Here is a 24,945-nt window from a genome sequence, read left to right on the forward strand (position 1 = left end):
GATATAGTTCATTTCATTGCGATAAGTAATGATAAAGTTATAGACGAATGAATGGAAGGAGCGCTGAAAGGTGAAAATTGCTCTGGTGCTCAGGGGGTAAAACCCCTCAGTGGTGAAGTGGTTAAGATTACCCCCACTTCGATATTAGTGCCATGATACAGGGTCCGCGTTGATTTTCTTATCTATGCCATCATGATAATGTTTTTGTCTACACATATGTAACGCTTGGTTATCATCTGACATTCTTGAACCTTCCTTGATGAAAATTGTATTCGACTAAACAGATTCTCTTTCTTGTTGTGTAATGTATTGTCTCTGGATTGCTAGTAGATTGTTTTGTATTAGTTTTGTCTTTTCTTTTTTGAAAAAAAATAAATCTTTACAAAAACAAAAGCATAACACCAGCCAACAGTATAACAGCTAAAATGACATTCTCACCATGTGCAAAGTATCTGTGTTAATGGTCTGGCCGTGAAATTGTCCACTCAGTAGGGTGCCCTCTGTCACCGCCGGTGCCTTGTCCTGGGCTAGCCGGGAGAGTGAAGAACCCAGATGCTGATTATGGAAGTATGGCAGCAGGTCTATAGGAAGAAACACAGTCAATGTACATATTGTGGGCATGTCTCAAATCTCCAACTTAAAGTGAACCTCCAGACTAAAAATCTACTCGGCAGCACTGAAAAGGCTTGGTGTTTCTTTAACAGTTCCACAACATCAGAACTTTGTTTTTTTTATCCAAGCCTTATTTTTAGCTGAACAGAAGAAAACTGCCCGGGCATTTTTCCCTTGATGCTGTGCAAAGCATGATGGGGTTTCTGATGATGTTCTTCTGCTGTTTGTGGCGCAAATTTGTTTTTTTTTTCATTTTGAATTTGAGATTTGAAGCCTAGCGTGTGCAACTGGGAGGGGTGATCAGGACACAGGATAGTTGGAACTGTCCCATGCTCCCCGTCACCTCCTTTCAACCAAAAAGATGGCTGCCCCCATGAAATCACAAACATTTGCCGATGTTGTGTCTGATTACGCTGCCTGTGGATTTGTGCTGCCCCGCATGCGCAGTAGGAGACTGTGCGGCCACATTTACTATAGAATGATGCTGCTGGAGGTAAAATACTAAATACCGTATATACTCGCATATAAGCCGACTCGCATATAAGCCGAGGTACCCACTTTCCCCCCATAAACCAGGAAAAAGTGATTGACTCGCATATAAGCCCCCACCCCATTATAGCTTCGGGATAAATAACCAAATGTGCTCCCATTATGAGACATCCCCTCTTTCCAAAGCCAAACAGGCCCCCAGTATGAAGCAGCCGACCTCCCCATAGCCAGATGTGCATCCATGTCTCTGCTAATTACCCCTCACATCTGCTTAGCACCCAGCCTCTTCTAGACACACATCCTGACAACCAGGGACATTGCCCAAGACAAATCTTCTACACCCTGGAGTCTGGACTCTTAAATGCTGCTAATAGGAGTGTATTTCCCCATGATGGCAGATTAGAACTATCACCAGACAAACACAGGACAAATCAGTGAGGTGAAGCTGGACTCACCAGGGCACTAAGTGCTTCTCACTGATCTGCAAAGCTGCAGGCACAGAATGCACCTGATCCTTGAGACACACAGCCCACATCTGCCATAAATAACTTCATTCCATTCTCCTCTGCATGTCTCATCTCCATGTGCACTCACGAGCTGTCTTCCTGACTGCTGCCATCTACTGGGCATGTGCGGAAAATAGCAAAGCATGCAGGGAGATGTAGTTTCTTGAAGCCCGGAATTTACTTGTAACTTTGACTCACTTTACTCTGCTCCCTCCTCACACGCTGAAGCCGGGCAATGTACAGTTGCTTCTTGTATTCTCAATGCTGCATCCTCCGTGGCAAGGCTGTGCTGTTATGTGCCGATAGATGTGTTTATGTGACAGGCAGCCACACGCTGTTATATTATGCCCGGATCTGTATACTGCCATGGCTCCAGCTCACTATCAGAGCTTCATGATAGTGAGCTACAGCCACAGCAATATACAGATCCGGGAATAATATAACAGCGTGTGGCTGCCTGTCACATAAACACATCTATCGGCACATAACAGCACAGCCTTGCCACGGAGGATGCAGCATTGAGAATACAAGAAGCAACTGTACATTTCCCGGCTTCAGCGTGTGAGGAGGGAGTGGAGTGAAAGTTACATCAAAAGGATGCCTGCTCCGTAATGCTACACGCTCTGGGAGCGCTGGGGAACATCAGTCTGTTTACTGCTGCACTAACGCGTCATGGGAAGGACAGACATAGCGGGGGCACAGCCAGATGACTCGCATAGAAGCCGAGGGGTAGACTTTTCAGTACATTTTTTGTACTGAAAAATTCGGCTTCTATGCGAGTATATACGGTATCTCCGCTCCCACCCCCCTTTACACTCCCCAAATTTTCAGGGTACGGAAGGGACCCCCCGAACGACCTCTATGCTAAATTGCAGCCCCCCCGAGACCCGCTGGTTCCCGAGATAGCTTTCTCTAATCTATCTCCTGAACCAGTGGGGCTCGGGGGCTGCAATTTGGCATAGAGGTCGTTCGGGGGATCCCCTCCCTACCCTAAAAATTTGGGGAGAGTAAGAGGTGTGGGAGCGGAGATATTTAGTATTTTACCTCCAGCAGCATCATTAACTTCACACTGTGCATGCGTGCTACTCAGTGTGGAAGGGAGCTTCCGGGCAGCGCAATCAGACATTACACCGGTTGTTTTAAAACAGGGTGGGTAAGAGATTATATTACCTACCTATTTTAATTAACATAACTAATGCAACTTAATGATACTATGTTCGTTTAGGCTGAAGTTCCTCTTTAAGTAAAACTTATTTAGTCATAGAGATGAACGAGGACAGTTTTGCAAAATGTGAACCTGTCCCAGGATGAACGAGGGGCCCAAGCCGCGGCGGTAGATCATTGGCCCATAGCGCTGCCCTGCATCAAACAGTGCAACTCTGCAGATTTTCAATAGACTGAATCTGATCAGAGAGGGATTGATTTTCAAATAGGGATTTCATTTTGTTTTACCACATTGGGCAGAAATCTATGTGTGTATGACCACCTTAAAGTGGGATAAAACCTTTAATAGAAATGGGTTTTTCTATTTATTACCCATAGTGTTATCCTAATTGCTTTTGTGCACAACATTGTCTGTCTACAAATTACAAATTCACAAAGTACAGTTTATCTGCTCTGAAAGCTGCCATTGCATTTTATTGCATAGCTGCTGTATTTATATATTAAAATCTATCTAGTGATCACTTTTCACCTGCATGCATACTAGAAGCAAAGAGAGCTCACTTTGCTAATGTTTGCTAAATGTATTTGACAAAGGAATGTAAACTAAAGAGATTATCACCTCTTCCATGCAGAAGCTGCACACTAAGGGCTGGTTCAGACGGACGCTTGCGGAGCGTTTACCACAAGCGTTCGAAACGTCGCGGTAAACGCTCCCATTCAAGTGAATGGGAGTGTTTACACCGAGCTTTTGCGCGCTTTTACCCGAGCGCGGCGTTCGGGTCCCGATTTTCGCGAGCGTTCGGGCTGCCCCTGGAAGCGACATGTTGCTTCCAGGGAGCGGCCAACCGCGACGGCTAATGTTCCCCTAAGGGAAGAAAAAAAACGCGACCGCATCACGACGCGACCGAAGGCTACTGAAAGCCTGACCGCGCAGCCGCCGCAACGCCCCCAGACGCGACGCCACGCAGACGTCCGTCTGAACCAGCCCTTAAGCAAGGAGCTTTCCACTGGAGAACAAAATGCTGCGTTTAGCTGTCTGAATGCTGTTCTGCCGCAATTATTATTTTGTGGTAGTAGATTTTATGCTGTAAATAATCTTTTAGAGCAAAAAGGAAATGCCGAGTTTCATACCACTTTAACCTTTTGCCGACCGGCGTGAACGCAGCGGCAGCCCCAGGACCACTCCACACCAATTGGCGTGAAGTCCTAGGGGTGGGGATTGCAGGGCATCGCGCCCGCCAACGCGCATCTCCGCTTGAATAACGGAGCTCAGCTCTGTCATCAGCCTCCCAGCGACCATCGCCGCTAGGAGACTGTTAGGCGGCAAAATCATGGCCTATTTACATAGTACAGCGCTGCGATCTACGGCCCTGAGAAACACAGGAGTGATTCGCTGTCATATGCTAGCGGGGATAGAGAATATATATATATATATATATATATATATATATATATATATATATATATATATATATATATATATATATACACACACACACACACACACACACACACACACACACTTTACTAAAAAATAAATAAATAGATAAATATGCTGGCAGGAATCAGAGCCCACCAACAAATCTCTGTTGGTGGGCAGAAAGGGGGGGGGGGGGAAGGGAATCACTTGTGTGATAGGTTGTACGGCCCTGCAGTGAGGCCTTAAAGCTGCAGTGGCCTAGTTAGTAATAAATGGCCTGGTCACTAGGGGGGTTTAAGACCGCGGACCTTAAGTGGTTAAGCCAGTGAGGAATACAAAGCAACTGGTTGAGGCAAGGAGAGGAAAAGGATACTGGATCTCTGCTGAAATCTGATCAAAGGGGACACCATGGCAAGATAGTAAATGAGGACTATCAGGTATAAACAGATTGTTTCCCACGTCTAGGCTGCATAAGCCCAGCTATCAAATAAATGGCATTTGATACCCGCAACCCGACCGGCACAACCCCTACCCGCACCCGACCCGCAGGCCCGCTACCTGACCCGCTACCTGCTTTTTTACATTTTCTTCTAAAGTGCACATTTAAAGTAACATTGGGGAGCTGTTAAGTTAATAAAACCTATTTTTAGACACAAACCAAAGCTAAAGAAGGTTTACATGCTTGCTTTCACTACCCGCAACCCTACCCGCACCTTAAATCAATTCAGGTACCCGAACCAGACCCACATTTTGGGTTACCCGCGGGTACCCGACCCACTGTAGGCCTCTACTCCCTGGTATCTTCCAGGAAAGGGCTTAGCGCCTCCTAGTGGTGCTTTACTTTTACAAAAAATTAAAAAAAAAGTACAAATGAAAAAAAAACAAAAACACAAAACCCCACCCTGCCCAATAACTAAAAAATAAATAAATAAAATAAATAAAACGTTTACAAAAAAAAAAAATACATAAAAAAAATTAGTTTAAAAAAAAAAAAATATACATAAATAGTTACCTTAGGGACTAAACTTTTTCAATATGTATGTTTTGAAGGTATATTACAATACACCTTATTATCTTGAGCCTATATGGGCTTGTAATTAGTGATGGACGCAAAACTGAAAAAATGCACCTTTATTTCTAAATAAAATATTGGCGCCATACACTGTACTAGGGAAATATTTTAAACGCTGCAATAACCGGGACAAATGGGCAAATAAAATGTGTGGATTTTATCCACAGTAGAACGTTTTTTCCCCTTTTTTTATTATACCTGTTAACATGCATTTAGAACAGGTCTGCCCAATAGGTCGATCGCGATCTACCGGTAGATCGCGACCGCCTGATTGGTAGATCGCGGCCTCCTGGCCGCATCCCATTGAATTTTGTGGCCAGCAGCTGTAGAACGCGGCCGCTTGGCCGCGTCCTATCAGATTCTGCTGCTGGCCGCTGATTTGTTCAGGAGAGGAGAGAGGCGCGGCTGAGAGGCCAGGGCGGCAGTGTCATGGCTGGGGGCGGCGCTGGCAACACTTCCGCCTCCTCTCACGCTGGCCATTGGAGCGCTCCCTCAGCAGCCTGTGTGATGAAGGCTGCATGCACGAGGTGTCATGGCTGCGCACACGAGGTGTCATGGCTGCCCGCATCGCTGCTACACATGGCCTGTACGGGGAGGCCTGTACGGGGAGATGACAAGCCTCCACAGTTGAAGGGAGGTAAGTGATTACATGTGCCCGCCCTATACCTAACTAACCTGTACTGAAGGCACATATTTAGCTAACCTGTACTGAGGGGGACTTATACCTAGCTAACCTGTACTGAGGGGGACCTATACCTAGCTAACCTGTACTGAGGGGGACTTATACCTAGCTAACCTGTACTGAGGGGGACCTATACCTAGCTAACCTGTACTGAGGGGGACCTATACCTAGCTAACCTGTACTGAGGGGGACCTATACCTAGCTAACCTGTACTGAGGGGGACCTATACCTAGCTAACCTGTACTGAGGGGGACCTATACCTAGCTAACCTGTACTGAGGGGGACCTATACCTAGCTAACCTGTACTGAGGGGGACCTATACCTAGCTAACCTGTACTGAGGGGGACCTATACCTAGCTAACCTGTACTGAGGGGGACCTATACCTAGCTAACCTGTACTGAGGGGGACCTATACCTAGCTAACCTGTACTGAGGGGGACCTATACCTAGCTAACCTGTACTGAGGGGGACCTTTACCTAGCTAACCTGTACTGAGGGGGACCTATACCTAGCTAACCTGTACTGAGGGGGACCTATACCTAGCTAACCTGTACTGAGGGGGACCTATACCTAGCTAACCTGTACTGAGGGGGACCTATACCTAGCTAACCTGTACTGAGGGGGACCTATACCTAGCTAACCTGTACTGAGGGGGACCTATACCTAGCTAACCTGTACTGAGGGGGACCTGTACCTAGCTAACCTGTACTGAGAGGGACCTATACCTAGCTAACCTGTACTGAGGGGGACCTATACCTAGCTAACCTGTACTAAGGGGAACTATACCTAGCTAACCAGTACTGAGGGGACCTATACCTAGCTAACCTGTACTGAGGGGACCTATACCTAGCCAACCTGTACTGAGGGGACCTATACCTAGCTAACCTGTACTGAGGGGACCTATACCTAGCTAACCTGTACTGAGGGGACCTATACCTAGCTAACCTGTACTGAGGGGACCTGTACCTAGCTACGTTTCGGGGGGGGGGGGTGCATTTAAAACGTCGGTAGATCTCCTGGCCTCGGCGAATTTTAAAGTAGCTCGCGAGCCGAAAAAGTGTGGGCACCCCTGATTTAGAATAAAATAATTCTTAGCAAAAATGTTCCACCCAAAGAAAGCGTTACTGGTGGCAAAAAAACAAGGTATAGATGATTTACATGTGATGAGTAGTGAAAGTTATTGGCGGATGAATGGGAGGAGCGCTGACAGGTCAAAATTGCCTTTGTCCTGAAGGTGAGAAACCCCTGCAGGCTGACGTGGTTAAAGGTTATCAGGGCTGTGGAGTCGGAGCAATTTTGGGTGCCTGGAGTCGGAGTCGGGAAAAAATGCTCCAACTCCTAATGAATTTAAACTGTAATTAAAATAGAAAAAATGATAAAATGTTCTATTTCTCAGATAATAGTCATCATAAATAATTTATATATACGGTAATAGCTCTGCTTAGTCCACAAAAATGATATAAACCAATCAAAATGAGTTACTTGTGTTGCTTCAATAAAGCAGTCCCCGTAAGTCAGATATACACATCTGATTGTGACTGTATATATGATGTGTACACAGAAATCTCATATATACTACATAACATCTATGCTGTAAGTATAAAGCCTTATGTGTAGCCGTGTCACTAATAGAGATGGTCAATGAGATGGAAATAATTCTGCATTGATTCTGATTTATGCAAATGTACGCACTCTCTTTGCTCATGAAATCAAATAATTTGATATGTTGTTAAAATTTGGTTTGGTGACTACGAATTAAATGGTACCTGAGAAGGATGAAAAGAAAAGTTTTATACATACCTGGGGCTTTTTCCAGCCCCCTTCAGGCTAATCAGTCCCTCGCTGTCCACCTCCACCACCTGGATCTTCTGCTAGGAGTCCTGGTAATTCAGCCAGTCAGCGCAGTCCGGCCGCATGCCGCTTCCACAGCCAGGAGCGTTCTGCACCTGCACAATAGTGCTGCGCAGGTGTAGTATGCTCCCGGCGGCGGAGTGTGTGCATGCGCACTACGCCAGACTGGCTCAAGTACCTGGACTCATAGGTGGTGGAGGAGGACCAGGTGGTGGAGGAGGACAGCGAGGGACTGATTAGCCTGAAGGGGGCTGGAGGAAGCCCCTGGTATGTATAAAACTTTAAATTTCATCTGTCTTAGGTTTACTTTGTTACACAGTAGTACTATACTGTACATATGCACTCCCCACAGAGCTGCAGGGAATCCACTGAGAATGTTGTGCACACTGAACACAAAGGTGTTGTCTATCTACCATAAACCTGGTTCAGATTGTGCATGAAGAATGTGTAATAGAGGAAGAATCTCCTTATTCCCCTGCAGAGTACCTGCACATCATTCTTACATGTACCCACAGTTACATTGCCTAGGGCCTGATAGATGTTCTTTGTTCCGGTCTGTACCTTTTACAAGTACTCTTACCAAGGACTAGTTTTAGTCTATGACTAAAGGGAAGAAATATGGCAGTCTCCATGTCCTCACTTCAGTTGTCTTTTAAAATTCCTAAGCGTTGGCAGTTAAAGGGAAGGTTCAGGGACTATCCCAAAAAAATAAAAATCCCCATCCACTTACCTGGGGCTTCCTCCAGCCGTGGCAGGCAGGAGGTGCCCTCGGAGCCGCTCCGCAGGCTCCCGGTGGTCTCCGGTGGCGCGCCCGACCTGGCCAGGCCGGCGGCCAGGTCGGGCCTCTTCTGCGCTCCAATCTGCGTCTCACTGGTGCGCGCTGACGTCATCGGACGTCCTCCGGGCTGTACTGCCCAGGCTCAGGAGACCACCGGGCTAGTACCTGAACCTTCCCTTGAAACTAATTTCATGTTACATACTTTCAATCAACAAGATTGTAATATGCAAAATAGAGGAGTCGGAGTCAGAGTCGGTGGAATCCTAAACTGAGGAGTCAGAGTCAGTGGATTTTTGTACCGACTCCACAGCCCTGGTTATTATACCTGTTTATCTTTTAGAGCAGAGAGGAAGTTCTGAGTTCAGGTCCGCTTTAACAACACAGTTAAGCATACATGTGAATAAATGTATATATTAAATATCTATGACTGCCGCTGACAAGGACATGAATAATCTAGCAATATATACACATGTAATTATATATGCTTGCCTTTTCTTCATGCACCACTGCTCCAGTCTCTGAAGCATCTCTGCGGTTTCTCTATGCTAATGTAGGCACAAGCACAGCCACATTTGCATGAAGACGTTGCTTTGCAGAGCTTCATCTCAGCAGGCACTGGAATGTTCTTTATTTTTTAGGAAGAAGAAGAGAAAAAAACAAAAGAAAGAAAACTATTTTGTGCAACAGCAGAAATTCTTAGGGCCCGTTTCCACTTGTGCGCTGCGAATTAGTATCGAAAAACGCAAAAACGAATTTGCACGCAGATGCAAATTTTACTGCGAATTCGCGGGCGTTTTTGGATATGTTAGTAAGTATGTGAATTTAACCATGTCAGTGCCTGTGTGCTTTTACATCGATTTTATGCGAAAACTCCAGCAAATTCGCAGTAAAAGTCACGGTAAAATTCGCATACGAACACGCATGCGAATTTCCTATTAAATACATTGTATGCGAATCAAGGCGGCAGATTTTTCCTGCACACAAAACCGCACAGGATTTCTGACAAGTGGAAATGGGCCCATCCACTTGTATTGGTTATGCGAATCTGCATGCAGAAAACGCATGCAGATTGGCACAAGTGGAAATGGGCCCTTGCTAGAGAACAGCCGAGTCCATATTATATATCCTGAAAGAAGGATGCGGCGAGCAATTCCAAAGACAGTGGTGGCAAGACAGAAGCATGAAGATCTTTATAATATGGTCATCGTCACACAGTGTGCTAGGAACTAATACAGCTATTCCCATTCACTGCACAATATCCAGGACTTCAATCACCCAGCTCTTGTCACACCACCACATTTTTATTACAGACTGAATGTTCTCAGACACTCCGTTCTGGACGGATTGACTCCTCTACCACTGTCCACTCTGGCAATTCCCATGCATAAAAACACTGGTCAGCCAAAGCAAAAAAGACACCCTCAGCCTAATATTGCGCACTTTACCCTTGTGCAACCAAAGCAGCTGGCCTGCACAAAAAAAACCCGAAGGTGTCCTGAGGTGACTGGCATCAAGACATTAACAGCAGAGCAGCGCAGTACAGAGCGGCCTGTATTCAGAAGCCCTCAGGCTCACGAAGATAGCAGAAGCCTCCCTCAGCGGCGGAAGTGAGCAGTCTCCAACCCATTGGTCAGAGACTGCTAAAGGAGGATCCAGCCCTGGTATGGGAGAACCGTAGGAGCGACGGGAAGGCTCTATACGGAGAGTTCCCCAACCCTGTCCTTAAGGCCCACCAACAGTACATGTTTTGCAGAAAGCCATAAACATGCACTGGTGAGGTAATTAGTGTCTCAGCAGAGCTGATTAACTACCTCTGTGGATGTATACAAAACATGCAGTGTTGGTGGGCCTTAAGGACCGGGTTGGGGAACTCTGCTCTATAGGACCCAGAGCATTCCCTCTCAAGTATCTGTTTTGGTTTTTTTTTCATTAATACTTCAGACTCCCTTTAAGCCTTGTTCAAACATATGAGGCAGGTTGCCTGGCGGCGGTCGGCAAATGATCCCTTGTGCAGAATTGGAGGGCCGAGGCTGCAGAGACATGTCTCGCTAGCCTGCAGGCTAGTAATGTGTTCTGTTTCTATGTAGGTGGACGGAGCAGCAGGAAAGTGACCTCTCACGGCAGGCGGGATAAATGGGGAGAACAATACTCTCAGCTGTTGCTCAGCCAACGATCTGCCCCAGGAGACGTGGGCGGCCGGGGGCTGCTATACACATGCTGAATTCTCAGCAGAGGCGGTCATTATCTGCCGCCTCGGTCGAGGGTCATCTATGGAGCTTTACTAAGTTACTCGCTGAAAATCTGTATCCACCAAACCTCTCACATGCCCCTCTCTGTGCTGAAGAATGTGAGCTGTGCAAATAATGAACAGAACTCTGTACATTAGCAGAAGCATTTACAACTAGAAAGAAAAGGTCAGAAAAAAAATATCAAATAAATCAAATTACAAAGCCAAATGCCTTTGCATAAACTGCACGAAACTGCTTACAAATGTTGGCCAGAGGTAATTATTCCTCCCCTCAAACCTGCTGCTCAAGCAGGCTCATTTCCCATGATGCACCTCCTACAAGGCTGCCTCTCACAACCATTGGGTCTCCTGCTATTATTATTGCTCTGCAAATAATGTCTCATGCTTGGAGTAAGAGATTAACAACGCCGGACTAAGCCGAGTGCTACTCATCTGCTGCATTTTACGTTTGGAAACCTTTAGCTGTTTTTTAGGATTTCTGAACCTCCGTTTTTATGGGAGAGCTACAAAAACTCAGTGATTAACATATTATAAGTGCTTTAAGCACAAGTAGTAGTAGTGCATTGTGGGTAGCCACAAATGTTCATTTATAACTGAATTATTGCAAATTTCCTTCTGTTTTAAGAAGGCAATTACACCAAGCACAACTGTAGTAAGAGGTATATGGAGACAGCCATATTTATTTCCTTTTAAACAATACCAGTTGCCTGGTAGCCATGCTGGTCTATTTGGCTGCAGCAGTGTCTGAATCACACCAGAAACAAGCATGCAGCTAATCTTGTCAGATCTGACAAGAACGTCAGAAACACCCGATCTAATGCATGCTTGTTTAAGGTCTTTATCTAAAAGTATTAGAGGCAGAGGATAAGTAGGATAGCCAGGCAATTAGTATTATTTAAAAGGAAACAAATATGGCAGCTTCCATATCCTGCTCTTGTCCTTTGGGCTGCTTTCATAGTGGGACGTTACAGGCGCACGCAGGGCTGTGGAGTCGGAGTCGTGGAGTCGGGCAATTTTGGGTGCCTGGAGTCGGGAAAAAATGCACCGACTCCGACTCCTAATGAATTTGTAACTGTAATTAACTATTTGACATTCCTGGACGTGAAACTCACGTCCAGGAAGCCATGTGCGCTCCTGCGCGTCCACGCGGCCGATCGCGCGCGTGCACGCGCGCTCCCGGCCGGCGGTTTGTTAGCCAGTGAATCAGTGAATCGGGCAACGGTGCCCGATCACGGATTCCTCTCCCCCGCAGAAAAAGCGACAGCTTCTCTCGGAAGCTACGCTTTTTCTGCTTCCTATGTCGCTCTAAGCGTACGTGGTACGCTTAGAGTGACGTCACTGTAAACAACTCATGGCTGCCATCTTGTGGCCAAAAAGTAAACTACATCTAAATGTTAAATAAAAATAAAAATACACATATATTTACAAAAAAAAAATACAATTTCAATCCCACCCTCCCAAAAATACCCACATAAAATGTTTAATTAAAAAAAACAAAAAAACATTACAATAAAAAAAAAAAAACACAAATATTTACCTAAGGGTCTAAACTTTTTAAATATCTATGTAAAGATGAAATATTTCCTTTTTTTTATTATTATAAGCTTGTAAATAGTGATGAATGCAAAACGGAAAAAATGCACTTTTATTTCCAAATAAAATATTGTCGCCATACATTGTGATAGGGACAGAATTTAAATGGTGTAATAACCGGGACAAATGGGCATATACAATACGTGGGTTTTAATTATGGAGGCATGTATTATTTTAAAACTATAATTGCCGAAAAGTGAGAAATAATGATTTGTTTCCGTTTTTTTCTTATTCTTCCTTTTAAAATGCATTTACAGTAAAGTGGCTCTTAGTAAAATGTACCCCCCAAAGAAAGCCTAATTGGTGGCGGAAAAAACAAGATATAGATCAGTTCATTGTGATAAGTAGTAATAAAGTTATAGGCTAATGAATGGGAGGTGAACATTGTTCGGATGCATGAAGCGAAAAACGACTGAATGCGAACTGGTTAAAATAGAAAATATGATAAAATGTTCTATTTCTCAGATAATAGTCATTAAAAATAATGTATATATACAGTAATAGCTGTGCTTAGTCCACAAAAATGAAATAAACCAATCAAAATTAGTTACTTCTGCTGCTTCAATAAAGCAGTCCCCGTATTTTTAAGGTCAGATGTACATATCTGATTGTGACTGTATATATGATGTGTACACAGGAATCTCTTATATATACTAAATAACATCTATGCTGTAAGAATAAAGCCTGATGTATAGCTGTGTCACTAATAGAGATGGTCAATGAGATGGAAATAATTCTGCACTGATGCTGATTTATGCAAATGTATGCACTCCCTTTGCTCATGAAATCAAATAATTTGATATGTTGTTAAAATTTGGTTTGGCGACTACAAATTAAAGGGTACCTGAGACGGATGAAAAGTAAAGTTTTATACATACCTGGGGCTTCCTGCAGCCCCCTTCGGGCTAATCAGTCCCTCGCTGTCCTCCACCACCCTGATCTTCTGCTATGAGTCCTGGTAATACAGCCAGTCAGCGCTGTCTGGCCGCATGCCGCTCCCACAGCAAGGAACATTCTGCACCTGCGCAATAGTGCTGCACAGGTGTAGTATGCTCCTGGCGGCGGAGTGTGTGCATGTGCACTACGCCCGACTGGCTCAAGTACCTGGACTCATAGCAGAATATCCAGGTGGTGGAGGAGGACAACGAGGGACTGATTATCCTGAAGGCGGCTGGAGGAAGCCCCAGGTATGTATAAAACTTTAATTTCATCTGTCTCAGGTTTACTTTGTTACACAGTAGTACTATACTCTACATATGCACTCCCCACATAGCTGCAGGTAATCCACTGAGAATGCTGTGCACATTGAACACAGAGGTGTTGTCTGTTTACAATCTCCTCATTCCCCTGCAGAGTACCTGCACATCATTCTTACATGTACCCACACTAAAGGTGCGTACACACATGCGACTATAGTCGTTTGTAACGATCGTTCCCCGATCTTTACCAACGACGATCGTTACAAAAAACGAACCACCGACTATTAAGTCTAACGACGAACGAGCCAAATCGCTACAAAAGAAAGTTCTGTCTCGGCGGATTTTAACCAACGACGATCGTTTGCAAAAGTAGTACATCGTTGGAAACGATCGTTTGTACCAGGCTGGACATGCGCATTTCACTTTTTCTCCAGGGAACTTTACAATTTTATGCGCAGGCGCATTAAGTGCTTTTACGTGGTGTAACGTTCGTTCTAACGATGTGATCGTTACACACTTTTTAGAACTAACTTTACTCCGGTCGTTCTTTCGTCAATTAAAAGATCGTTCGTCGTTAACAACGAACGATCGTTGTCGCATGTGTGTACGTAGCATTACATTGCCTAGGGCCTGATAGATGTTCTTTGTTCCGGTTTGTACCTTTTACAAGTACTCTTACCAAGGACTAGTTTTAGTCTAAAGGGAATAAATATAGTAGTCTACATATCCTTCTCACTTCAGTTGTCTTGTAAAATTCCTAAGCGTTGGCAGTTAAGAGACAAATTTCATGTTAAATACTTTTAATCAACAAAATTGTAATATGCAAATTAGAGGAGTTCGGAGTCGAGGAGTCGGAGTCGGTGGAATCCTAAACTGAGGAGTCGGAGTCGGTGGATTTTTGGACCGACTCCACAGCCCTGGGCGCACGTTAGAGCAGCCTGTAACGCAGCCCACCGCACAGTAATGAAAAATCAATGGGCTGTTCACAGTGCCCACGTTGCGTTACAGTGTAACGCTGCACGTCAGGTTAAAGTGCTGCATGCTGTGCGTTATACTGTTTGCACATGCTCAGTAATGTTGTCCTCGGCTACCCACATGGCTAATTAATATTCACTGCACGGTGTAACATGCAGTGTTTACTTCCTGGAGCGGCCGCTCTGTGAGGCGATTGGCTGGCGGGACCACGTGATGCGGATCACGTGGTCTCTGCAGTCTATAGCACAAAAAAGGCGCACAAAGAGCTGCATAACGCAGGTCTAGGAAGCGTCCTCCAACACCACCAGGCGTTGTGTTAGGAGCACGTTATGCAACCTCTAACGTCCCCTAAAACGCAACGTCCTGGTGGGAAAGAGCCCTTAGTGCATTACACAGCACTGCTTGTAGCTGTACCTTATCTTCAAGCAAGAAAATATTGACCTCTTGCTGCATGCTTAACTGGCAAGCTAAGCTTTGGAAGTTCAAGAAAGGCTTTATTTTGCTTCTGTTCTGTAAAGTTAAAAATCACTTTTTTTTTAAGCACTTAAACAGCTAAGAAACAGTGAGAGAAAGCTTGATATAAGGTTTTACTGCAGGATAGTTCAAAGGGTCATTACTTCTGCTGCATTTTACAGTTAAAAGGGAGTGTGGATTCTAAACTGCAACTGGGACAGTAATACAAGGTTATAAATAAAGCTATAACTGAAAATAAAAATATGAGACCGTTTTCTTTGCTACTACTAATGTTCTATTTATTATCCATACTATACATACAATTAATTATATCATAAGCTTCAGATTAGCTTTAAAGCCTTGCACTTATGACAAATAATCATTACAGAAACTAGGGAACAAGTGAGGCACAGTGTATAGCTGTAACAGAGCAGAGTGTGCCACTCTATAAAGAGGGGAGGTGGAACAATGGGCAGCAAAGGACAGGTGGCAAGTGAGGGTGCAGCATCTGGCAGCGAAGATAGAGACAAGCCACTTAAGTGTCTAAATGACACTCTGGGCCAGCTATACACTCTCTAGATTCTTGACAGAGACAGCCCAAAAACAACTTGTGCAAAGCTTAAAAGAAACCTAAACCCAATTGAAAAAAAAAGGAGTTTCACTTACCTGGGGCTTCTACCAACCCCTTGCAGGCATCCTGTGCCCTCGATGTCACTCCCGGATCCTTTGGTCCCACGCCACCAGCTAGTTTCGTTTTTGCTGACTGAGTCGGCGGGCCGCCACAAGTATCATTACACGCATTACCGCAGTTACAGGACACTATAGCGGATGTAAACACGTATCTTTGTACGCGTTGACACCCGCTATAGCATCCTGTAACCGTAGTAACGCATGTAATGAGACGAATGGCGGTCCGCCGACTCAGAGTCAACTAAAACGAAACTAGCTGGCGGCAGGGCACCAAAAGGATCCGGGAGGGATGTCGAGGGCACAGGATGGAGGCAGGGGCTGGTAGAAGCCCCAGGTACGTGAAACTCATTTTTTTTTCAATTGGGTTTAGGTTTCCTTTAACCACTTAAGGACCAGGGGTGATTTCGCTGATCTGTGCAGCGTGGGCTCTACAGCCCACAGCACAGATCAGCAAGGAGGCTGGGCGATCAGACTTACCCCCTTTTTACCCATTAGGGGGATGTCCTGCTGGGGGGGTCTGATCGCCGCCGGCTCTGTTCGTTTGGCGGGGGGGGGGGGGGGGCTCCTCAAAGCCCCCCTCCGCAGTGAATTTCCTCCTCCGTTCCCTTCCGTCCCTCCCCTTCCTCCTATGGGCAGCGCAGGACGGAGATCCGTCCTGCGCCGCCTAGAGTCAATGCCGGCGAATCAGAATGCGGCGATCCCTGGCCAATCAGAGGCCGGGGAGCGCCGATCTACGTCACGGCGCTGCTGCGCAGCAGCGCCGTGTGATGTAAACAGCGGGGAATTCTTCCCCGCATGTTTACATTATGCGTGCGAGCCGCGATCGGCGGCTCGCACACTGTTCACGGAGGCAGTCTCCGTGAACTAGCATGGAAAGGCCGCTCAATCGAGCGGCCGTTTCCATGCTATACCACTAACGACCCGCTGACGCCTATCGTAGAAAAAAAAAACACCAGTCTGCACACATGTATGCAGTTGGTGCAACCAGGAAGCCACAAGTAGCTTTCTTTTACTCGCCCTCATACATGTAGGCAGCACATAGGTTTACACAACAGCGATTTTAAGAGGGCAGTAAAATCCTGAGGTTTACCACTCCCAAGACCAATATATTGTGAATGCAGCCTAGTCAGGAGGATTATGTTCCACCAATATCAAGCATCTAGTTACTGCAACAGTGAACACACTGTTTTTGCAAACAAAAACTTTTCAGTAAAACTAGCAAAACCGCTAAATTATTTAAGAAAAAATAAAAAAATTTATTTTTCAAGAGCTACGGATTGTCCTTGAAAGAAACAGATTATGACCGTTGCCTGCACGTTAGAAATACACACACACACACACACACACACGTCAATGTTGCCTTTCATATGCTGGTCTGGCATGATGGTTGTTGGATCAATCAGTCAGGCCAACAACCAAACACCTGTGTTCATAACATGCAAAATATTCAGTCAGCCTTAAAGCCCAAAGCTAAAAATATACTGATAGGAAGTGAGTACGTCTGCAGCAGAGACAGCAATAAAGAAACTTTTGTTGCGTCGGGAGGCTTTGTCCCCCCCCCCCCCCAACCAACCATCATATTTATACCATATTCATAATGACCTCACAGACAGGAAATGAGGCATAGTCTTCAAAGTGGGAGGGGAGGGGAACAGGTAGTAGTGTAGCACAACAAAGGAATTTCAGCCGTATGCTGTACTGACTAAGACGTAAATACACATTTTCCTGGAATTGGATTGATTTTAACAGCAGAGGAATTTAAAGTACATCAAAAATGTCAATGTACATAGACAACTAAACCTAGAGATTTTATTCTTAATACAAATTCACTTTCAAAGCTAACGAGGGGGTAAAAGGTACTCCATAAATCTATACATAGAGAGATAAATACATAAATAAAAAAAGTAAAAAAAAGTTGCAGAACTTGGGATGCTAATATTAGGTGTACAACCGGCCTTCATATGACTCTGCACCACGGTGCGGCGACATGGTCATATGTATAGCACAAGAAAATGCAGCCAGAAAGTCCTTTTGATTAGTGCACCGCAATACTGGCACCAACCAGCTCTCTCCAGTAACAGATATGTCAAATGTTAGAAAGATCAGTGTCCTGGCTTACAGCGGGGTACACTATTCTCATCTGACCAGCGGGCACTCAGCACCGCTCCTTCAATATACTGGTGCGAATAATAACGTTGAACATAACTGATGGATGATGCACAGTTGCCCAAACGGGCTCCCACCACCGCTGGGCACTCTGAGCCTGGCCTCCCTCCATGGACGCAGCATCCAGTTCTCAGTCTCAGCGCATCCCAACTATATATTTTCATATGTATAGCGACCCCCCGGATAGTGACATACTCCCTGCTGGACAAGTACGTCACTGGGATTCCCATTGGTCCGCACATGCACTCCACGCCCCATCCTGCACAATTGCTGCATCCATCATTGACTTGCATTACTGCCTAATCTGTGCAGTAGGCACGGTTCATGTGGTTACGCGCTGCAGCCTTTGTGCCCGCATTGCGCAGGTTTGGACACTTTCGGCGCCCCACATCGCATCGCCTGAGGTGTGACCCATGCAGCGGGGAAGAGTTGCCTGGCTGTCCTGCTGATCCTCTACCTCTTATTCTGGGAATACACAATGAGATTTTTCAGTCGATTTACTGTCCAATCTTATTTTTGATCAATCTTATCTTTTATCATCAATTTCCATTCACTTCTATGAGAAATCGATCAGAAAAAAAACGATCGAAAATAAGATCGGACATGTCGGAAATTATTTATCGAACCATCTATCTGCTGAAAAAAAAACGTATGGTGTATTCCCAGCATGATACATTTAGCCCCAGACCCTGAACAAGCATGCAGCAGATCAGGTGTTTGACATTGTCAGATCCGACAAGATTAGCTGCATGCTTGTTTCTGGTGTGATTCAGACACTACTGCAGCCAAATAGAGCAGCAGGGCTGCCAGGCAATTGGTATTGTTTAAAAGGAAATAAATATGGCAGCCTCTATATACTTCTCGCTTCAGGTTCCCTTTAAAGGTGGTCATACACTTACAGATTGCCACCTGATGTGGCAAAACAATAGATACCTTTCTGATCTGAATTCAGAGAGTGGGAAAAACCCTCTGAATAAGGAGAAGTCATAAATACAAACTGATAGGCATTCTTATATTTCCTGATATATCACATAGGTTTCAATTTTCAAGTTCTTTACATGCAACTTCCTATTATTAAAGTAAACCTGAAGCTTAAAGTGGAACTGAAAAGAACTTAACTTCCTCTGCGCTCTAAAAGATTAGCCACAGCTAACAGCTCATAACAATTGATGAAAATACTAAAAAAAAAAAATTAAAAAAAAAAGTTTTACTTAGTTTCACTTCTGCAGAAGGCAGTGAAAGGGTTAAGCCTCAGTGTTTACTACCCTATTTCCCTGAAAATAAGGCCTACCCTGAAAATAATGCCTAGCTGGGATTTTGAGCATGCTTGAAATATAAGCCCTACCCTGAAAATAAGCAAGCGCATGCATATTAAGCTCTGGCCCGTGGGCCAAATTTGGCCCTCAGAGTCACTACATTTGGCCCTCAAGGGGTTTCCCTACTTTCCAACGTACAATTTCGGCCCGTGACTAGGTCCCAGTGTACAGTGTTCAGCCCACTTTGTATTTGAGTTTGACACGCCTGCCCTAGCGGAAGTTAAAGAGGAGGATGAGGCAGCCAGCAGGGAGACAGCGCGGTGCAGTGCCAATTGGGCACCAGTCCTGTCAAAGTTATCAGCTGTGTGCAGGGACCTGGGGCCCCTGGGCTGTCAAAGTTATCAGCTGTGTGCAGGGATGACAGGGCAGGTGCCTGATCAGTACAGTAGCACATCTTCAAATCCAGTAACAGCACAGTACAAAGGAACAGGAAATGTTCTGCTGAAAGACCCTGCCTGATAGAAATATAAGACATCCCCTGAAAATAAGCCCTAGCACATCTTTAAGAGCAAAAATTAATGAGACACTGTCTTATTTTCGGGGAAACACAGTATAAGCAGAGCTTGTTCAATAACTCTCCTGCAGTCTATTCATAGTTGCTGAAAAGAACTAATTAGGTGTATCTGCCTGAAACAACACAATTTTTTCAGCAACCACAAGTGGAATAAAGACTTTTCATTGTGTGATAGATAGATAGATAGATAGATAGGATATATCCGTGGTGCAGCCCAAGGAAAAAAAAAAAAATCACTCCCAGTGCACTTCTGGGATTACCGCGGAAGTTGCACAGTAAAGTGCTGCAGCTTTTTAGAGCATTTCTGTCACATCACAATCAGTGTTTCAGGTTCCATTGATTGCAATGGAACCTGATACACTAGTGGTCCTCCTTCCCATACACAGATCCCTGGTGGCTAGTGGCCCCCACCCTCCCCTATACCGTTTCCTAGTGTTTAGTGCTTTCCCCCTACTTCCCCCTGGTGTTCTAGGGCTTCATCTCCAATATAATTTCCCTAGTGGACTAGAGTGGGCCAAACATAATGCAAAGTGGGGGAACCCCTTGAGGGCCAAATTTAATGGCTCTGAGGGCCAGATTTGGGCCGCGGGCCGGCGTTTGACACGTATGCTATATGGGCCATTCAAAGGCTTCCCCCCCCCCCCCCCCCCCTACTGAGGTAAGTTTAAAAACTTTTTTTTTTTTTTTTTTTTTTTTTTAGGACTACAGGTTTACTTTAATGAGCACTCGGTGCAGCCACTTCCATTCAAAAGACATTAAATTTAAATGTACTTTTCTGTGATGCCTCCACGGATCCAGTCTGCGCTGTGCCCAGGGAGGGCTGTAAGATGGAGCCCGGGGCTTCTCCCAGCAAGCCAGGTTTCTATTAATGATAAAAACAGGTGAGAATGCAGGTAAAGCAGGGGAACAGAGTGCTAGTATGCTCATCATACAGATACTTACACTGTTACTGGTCTGTGAGTTCTTCAGCTGCAGCAGCTGCTGATGGGCCATCTGCAGCTGGGAGTAGTTCTGAAGCATGAGGTTACCCGATAGGCCTGGTTTCTGTAGGAGAGGAGTACAAACTGGTTATACCTATAAACACAGCATGGAGGGAATGCAGGAAGTTTTCCTCTCCAAAAATTCCCTCTGACAAAATTCAATTAACCTGAAATGAAAGAAATACAGAGGGTGCCATCTTCATTCATTACGTACACAATGCCAGTCGTCTGGGCTCAAGTACCCCAAAAATCGGGAAACCCATGGTGGGCTAGATTACCTTATTTATTATTTAAGGTGCCCATACATTATTAATTTAGCAGCTGATCATCCATAATTATGGAATTGATCAGATGCCACCAAGTGCGTGCCCGATTGACGATGCGACCAATATCAGGCCTAGCATGCTGATTAGACATGCTGCAAGATGTCGGGCTGTCGTGGTCAATTCGGTGTGCGGCAGTAACAGCAAGTGATATCAGGATGAGTGACAACAGAGACAATCAGTCTAGCTTTGCCCCGTAATGATTATAGCTAAGTCAGTCTTCTGTGAAGTCTTTTCAAGCCCAAGCCTGCCCCCTCGTGTACTCTGATTTCCTGCTACAAGGATACATAGCAGGAAAGCAGAGCCACAAGGGGGCAGGCTTGGGCTTGAAAAGACATTACAGAAGACTGACTCAGCTATAATCATTACGGGGCAAAGCTAGACTGAAAGCTCATTCAGAGATTTTATCAGGGCTGATAAGAAGACTGAGCAGTGAAAAATGAAAGAGCAGAGTAGGCGTTTACTGTCATGTTCCTGTTGATATATATGGTAAAATACATGAGGGTGCTTCGTCTCTGGTTCTCTTTAAAGCAGATCCGAGATGAAAAACTAACTATAACAAGTAACTTGTCTATATATCTTATCTAAAGTTTAGATAGTTTACACAGCAAATCTAGCTGCAAACAGCTTTAATAGAATATGATTGATTATTCCTGTGATACAATGACAGCAGCCATGTTGTTTGTAAACATTACACAGAAGCAGGATTATCTGCATCTTGAGCAAAAAAAAACTAATCCCCCCTCCTCCACCCCTCTGCCTCTGAAATCTCTGGCTAGTAATACCTCCCCCTCCTCCTGCCCAGACTGAGCTCCGATGAGCCCTTGCTACTGTCTGAAAGTGCCTTGGCTCTCTGAAAACCTGTGGGTGTGGCTTCTTTAGTTTATAGGGAATTAGAGTATTAAAACAAAAAAGTATTTGGCTTGAGGAATGCCCTATAAACAATAGGAAAGGAACACAATTATGCAATGAGTAAAAGTTCATCTCGGATCCACTTTAAGGTGGGCGCGTGTGCAACGTCACACTTGCTCCCATGTTACTCTGGTAACTACGTGGGGTGCATGTATGGACAGAAGACGGAGCCAGCAACAGACAAGGACAGGTAATGGGCACATTGGACATTAAGGGACAGCGTCCGGCTGGTGATGTGGCATCACTTGGCCAATTCCAGATCTATTTCAGGAACCAGCTTGCAGTGTATGGGCAGACGACAGATCTCTCTCTAATCAGATTCGATTAGAGAGATTTGTCTCTTGGTCAAATCTGCCCATCATCGCTAGATGTAAGGCTACTATTAAATGTCCTGGCACTGCTCATTGTCCCTGCTTGTGGCTGAGCGCTTGCTTTCGCTGTGCTCGTCCGGTTTGGAACTAGTGCCTACGCAGTTCTGAGTCGTGCTGCCACTTGGAGGAGCTAACTGGATTTAGTATTTGACTGGATGGTCCCATTGCGTATGAAGAGGGCGGGAAGGCAAAGACAACCAGCAGACCAAGGACACTAAATGAAAGGTCATCTAGCTTCATTCTATTTTCTTTTTTTATGTCTCAAGTTGTTTTTTGAGGCACAAACCTGCAACAAGCATTCAGCCAGTGGTGTTCTATCTAAAGAATAACAAAAAGACCAAAAAAAAAAAAAAAAAAAAAAAAAGCTACATCACACGATTTTAGCATAAAATCACCCTAGCATGCATGGCACAACTGAAGAACTGTACTCTATGACATGAACAGGAAACTTGCAATGCCAAGTTCAAATCTCAGAGAGAACACCATCAAACTGAAGATGGTATGTTTTCCCCAAGCTTCCACAGATGTCCTCCCACATTTCAAAAACATACTGGCCTGTGGCTGTATGACAGGGATGCTAGACTATGAGGAGGACATTTTTATATGGCTAGGGACAGTTAGAGACATGACTATGGTCTCTGCAAAGTGCAGCAGAAAATGTCAGTATGCCAAATAAAATGCACTATAAAACACTCTTGGGCACAAGCTCTGCACTTCATTTGAACTATACATACAGAGAGCACTTAACCTTGTCTGTATGTGTGTACTCTCAAAAAGCAGTACTCCAAGCAGCAAAGCCACACAACATGGGCAGAAAAAAATTGGGACCAGCTGTAAATCTAGGAGTGCATCAAGCACTGTCCTGTCCTTCTGCACTCAGTTCAAGAGAATGGAAGATGCCCAACGGTCCCAGTTGTCACCCGTGTTGACCATGTGTCCGCTCTGCAGTCCTCCTCAATGGTAGGCCAACACACACACACAGAGAATACTAACACACACACACACACACACTTGCAGAGAATACTAACACACACACGCAGAGAATACTACTTTCAGGCAAGTGCAAAATCTTCATTCTTTCACTTTCCTGTAATCAGATCAGTAGAAGGTTGTTTGCAATAGGTCACCATAGATTTCCACACTTTGCATAGAGTTGTTTTATAAGCCTCCTGTGTGAGTCACTTTGCAAATTAATTCTTATTCTAAAAATACATTAACGAAACATATGGAGCTACAGAAATTACAATGATTGCTATGTGTGATTGTTCGTAGCGCGCAACTCCTTCTTCCAGATGGTGATCAAGACTGATCGACAACCGGACAGATGAGCAGTGCATCAATACAACAATGGGAGGGAAGAGCTAAATCTGTGTAATAATAGACTCTAATCAGAGCTCTGACACTCAGTGGGGTTTTAGTTAATGAATGTGATACACAGAACCAGGATGTGACAACTCAAGCGTTTAGAATGCAGAAGCAGAGTGTAACTTGTTAAAGGAAGAACTCAGCAGAGCAGAAAATGAAATTAAAAGACATTTAATCCTAGTTAAGAGATTATTAAGAACATGGAAATATTTTTATGCACTACTTGCGAAATGCCTAAACCTGCCTCCTGTAATTCTCTACACAGCAAAGGGGTCAGCACAGTTCTGATGGGACCTTCCTACTGAATAAAGTCTCGTATGAGAGACATTGCAGGGCCGAAGCTGTACAGACATGCCAGTAGGCTGCAGTGGGGAGGGGGGGGTTCTGGGTTGAGGGGGCTCAGCGCGGTAATAAAGGTCACCCAGCAGACAGGGCATGTGGGGAGAACGACGCTCTTGCTCATCGCTCAGCAGAAGCGGACCGCTGGCTGAATTTGATCTGAATGAGGGTATTAAAGTGAACTAAACTGACAAAAAAAAAAAAAAAAAAAAAAAAAAAAAAAAACACGTTGCCTAGGGCACTTACTTTGGGCTTTTGTCAGCCCCCTGAAGCCGTGCTCTGTGCAGAATGGGAAAAAAAATATCTACTGTGCAGAACACTCCCGACGATGGGAGCGCGATCGAGGACATGTACGGCACAAGCGCAGTGGCCCGTCGACTCGCCAGGGCACAGGGTGACTGCGGTGGACTGGAGGGACACTTGGTGACAGTGCGGGCACAGGGTGGCTGCGGTGGACTGGAGGGACACTCTGTGACAGTGCGGGCACAGGGGGGCTGCGGTGGACTGGAGGGACACGGTGACAGTGCGGGCACAGGGGGGCTGCGGTGGACTGGAGGGACACTTGGTGACAGTGCGGGCACAGGGGGGCTGCGGTGGACTGGAGGGACACGGTGACAGTGCGGGCACAGGGGGGCTGCGGTGGACTGGAGGGACACGGTGACAGTGCGGGCACAGGGGGGCTGCGGTGGACTGGAGGGACACTTGGTGACAGTGCGGGCACAGGGGGGCTGCGGTGGACTGGAGGGACACGGTGACAGTGCGGGCACAGGGGGGCTGCGGTGGACTGGAGGGACACTGACAGTGCGGGCACAGGGGGGCTGCGGTGGACTGGAGGGACACTTGGTGACAGTGCGGGCACAGGGTGGCTGCGGTGGACTGGAGGGACACGGTGACGGTGCGGGCACAGGGGGGCTGTGGTGGACTGGA

General features: G+C 45.4%; 1 protein-coding gene across 1 annotated transcript in view; it reads right to left on the bottom strand.

The window, feature by feature from the left end:
* Positions 1-24,945, bottom strand: part of RAVER2 (ribonucleoprotein, PTB binding 2) — a 100,271-nt gene that overhangs the window by 29,255 nt on the left and 46,071 nt on the right. Inside the window, exons 7-9 of the mRNA XM_068239309.1 lie at positions 20,671-20,772; positions 20,500-20,590; positions 439-581 (exon numbers count right to left, since the gene is read on the bottom strand). Of these exons, the coding sequence (XP_068095410.1) occupies positions 439-581; positions 20,500-20,590; positions 20,671-20,772 (336 nt within the window). The remainder of the gene's footprint in view (positions 1-438; positions 582-20,499; positions 20,591-20,670; positions 20,773-24,945) is intronic.

The sequence above is a fragment of the Hyperolius riggenbachi genome, chromosome 6 (genome assembly GCF_040937935.1).
Source record: "Hyperolius riggenbachi isolate aHypRig1 chromosome 6, aHypRig1.pri, whole genome shotgun sequence".
NCBI lineage: Eukaryota > Metazoa > Chordata > Amphibia > Anura > Hyperoliidae > Hyperolius > Hyperolius riggenbachi.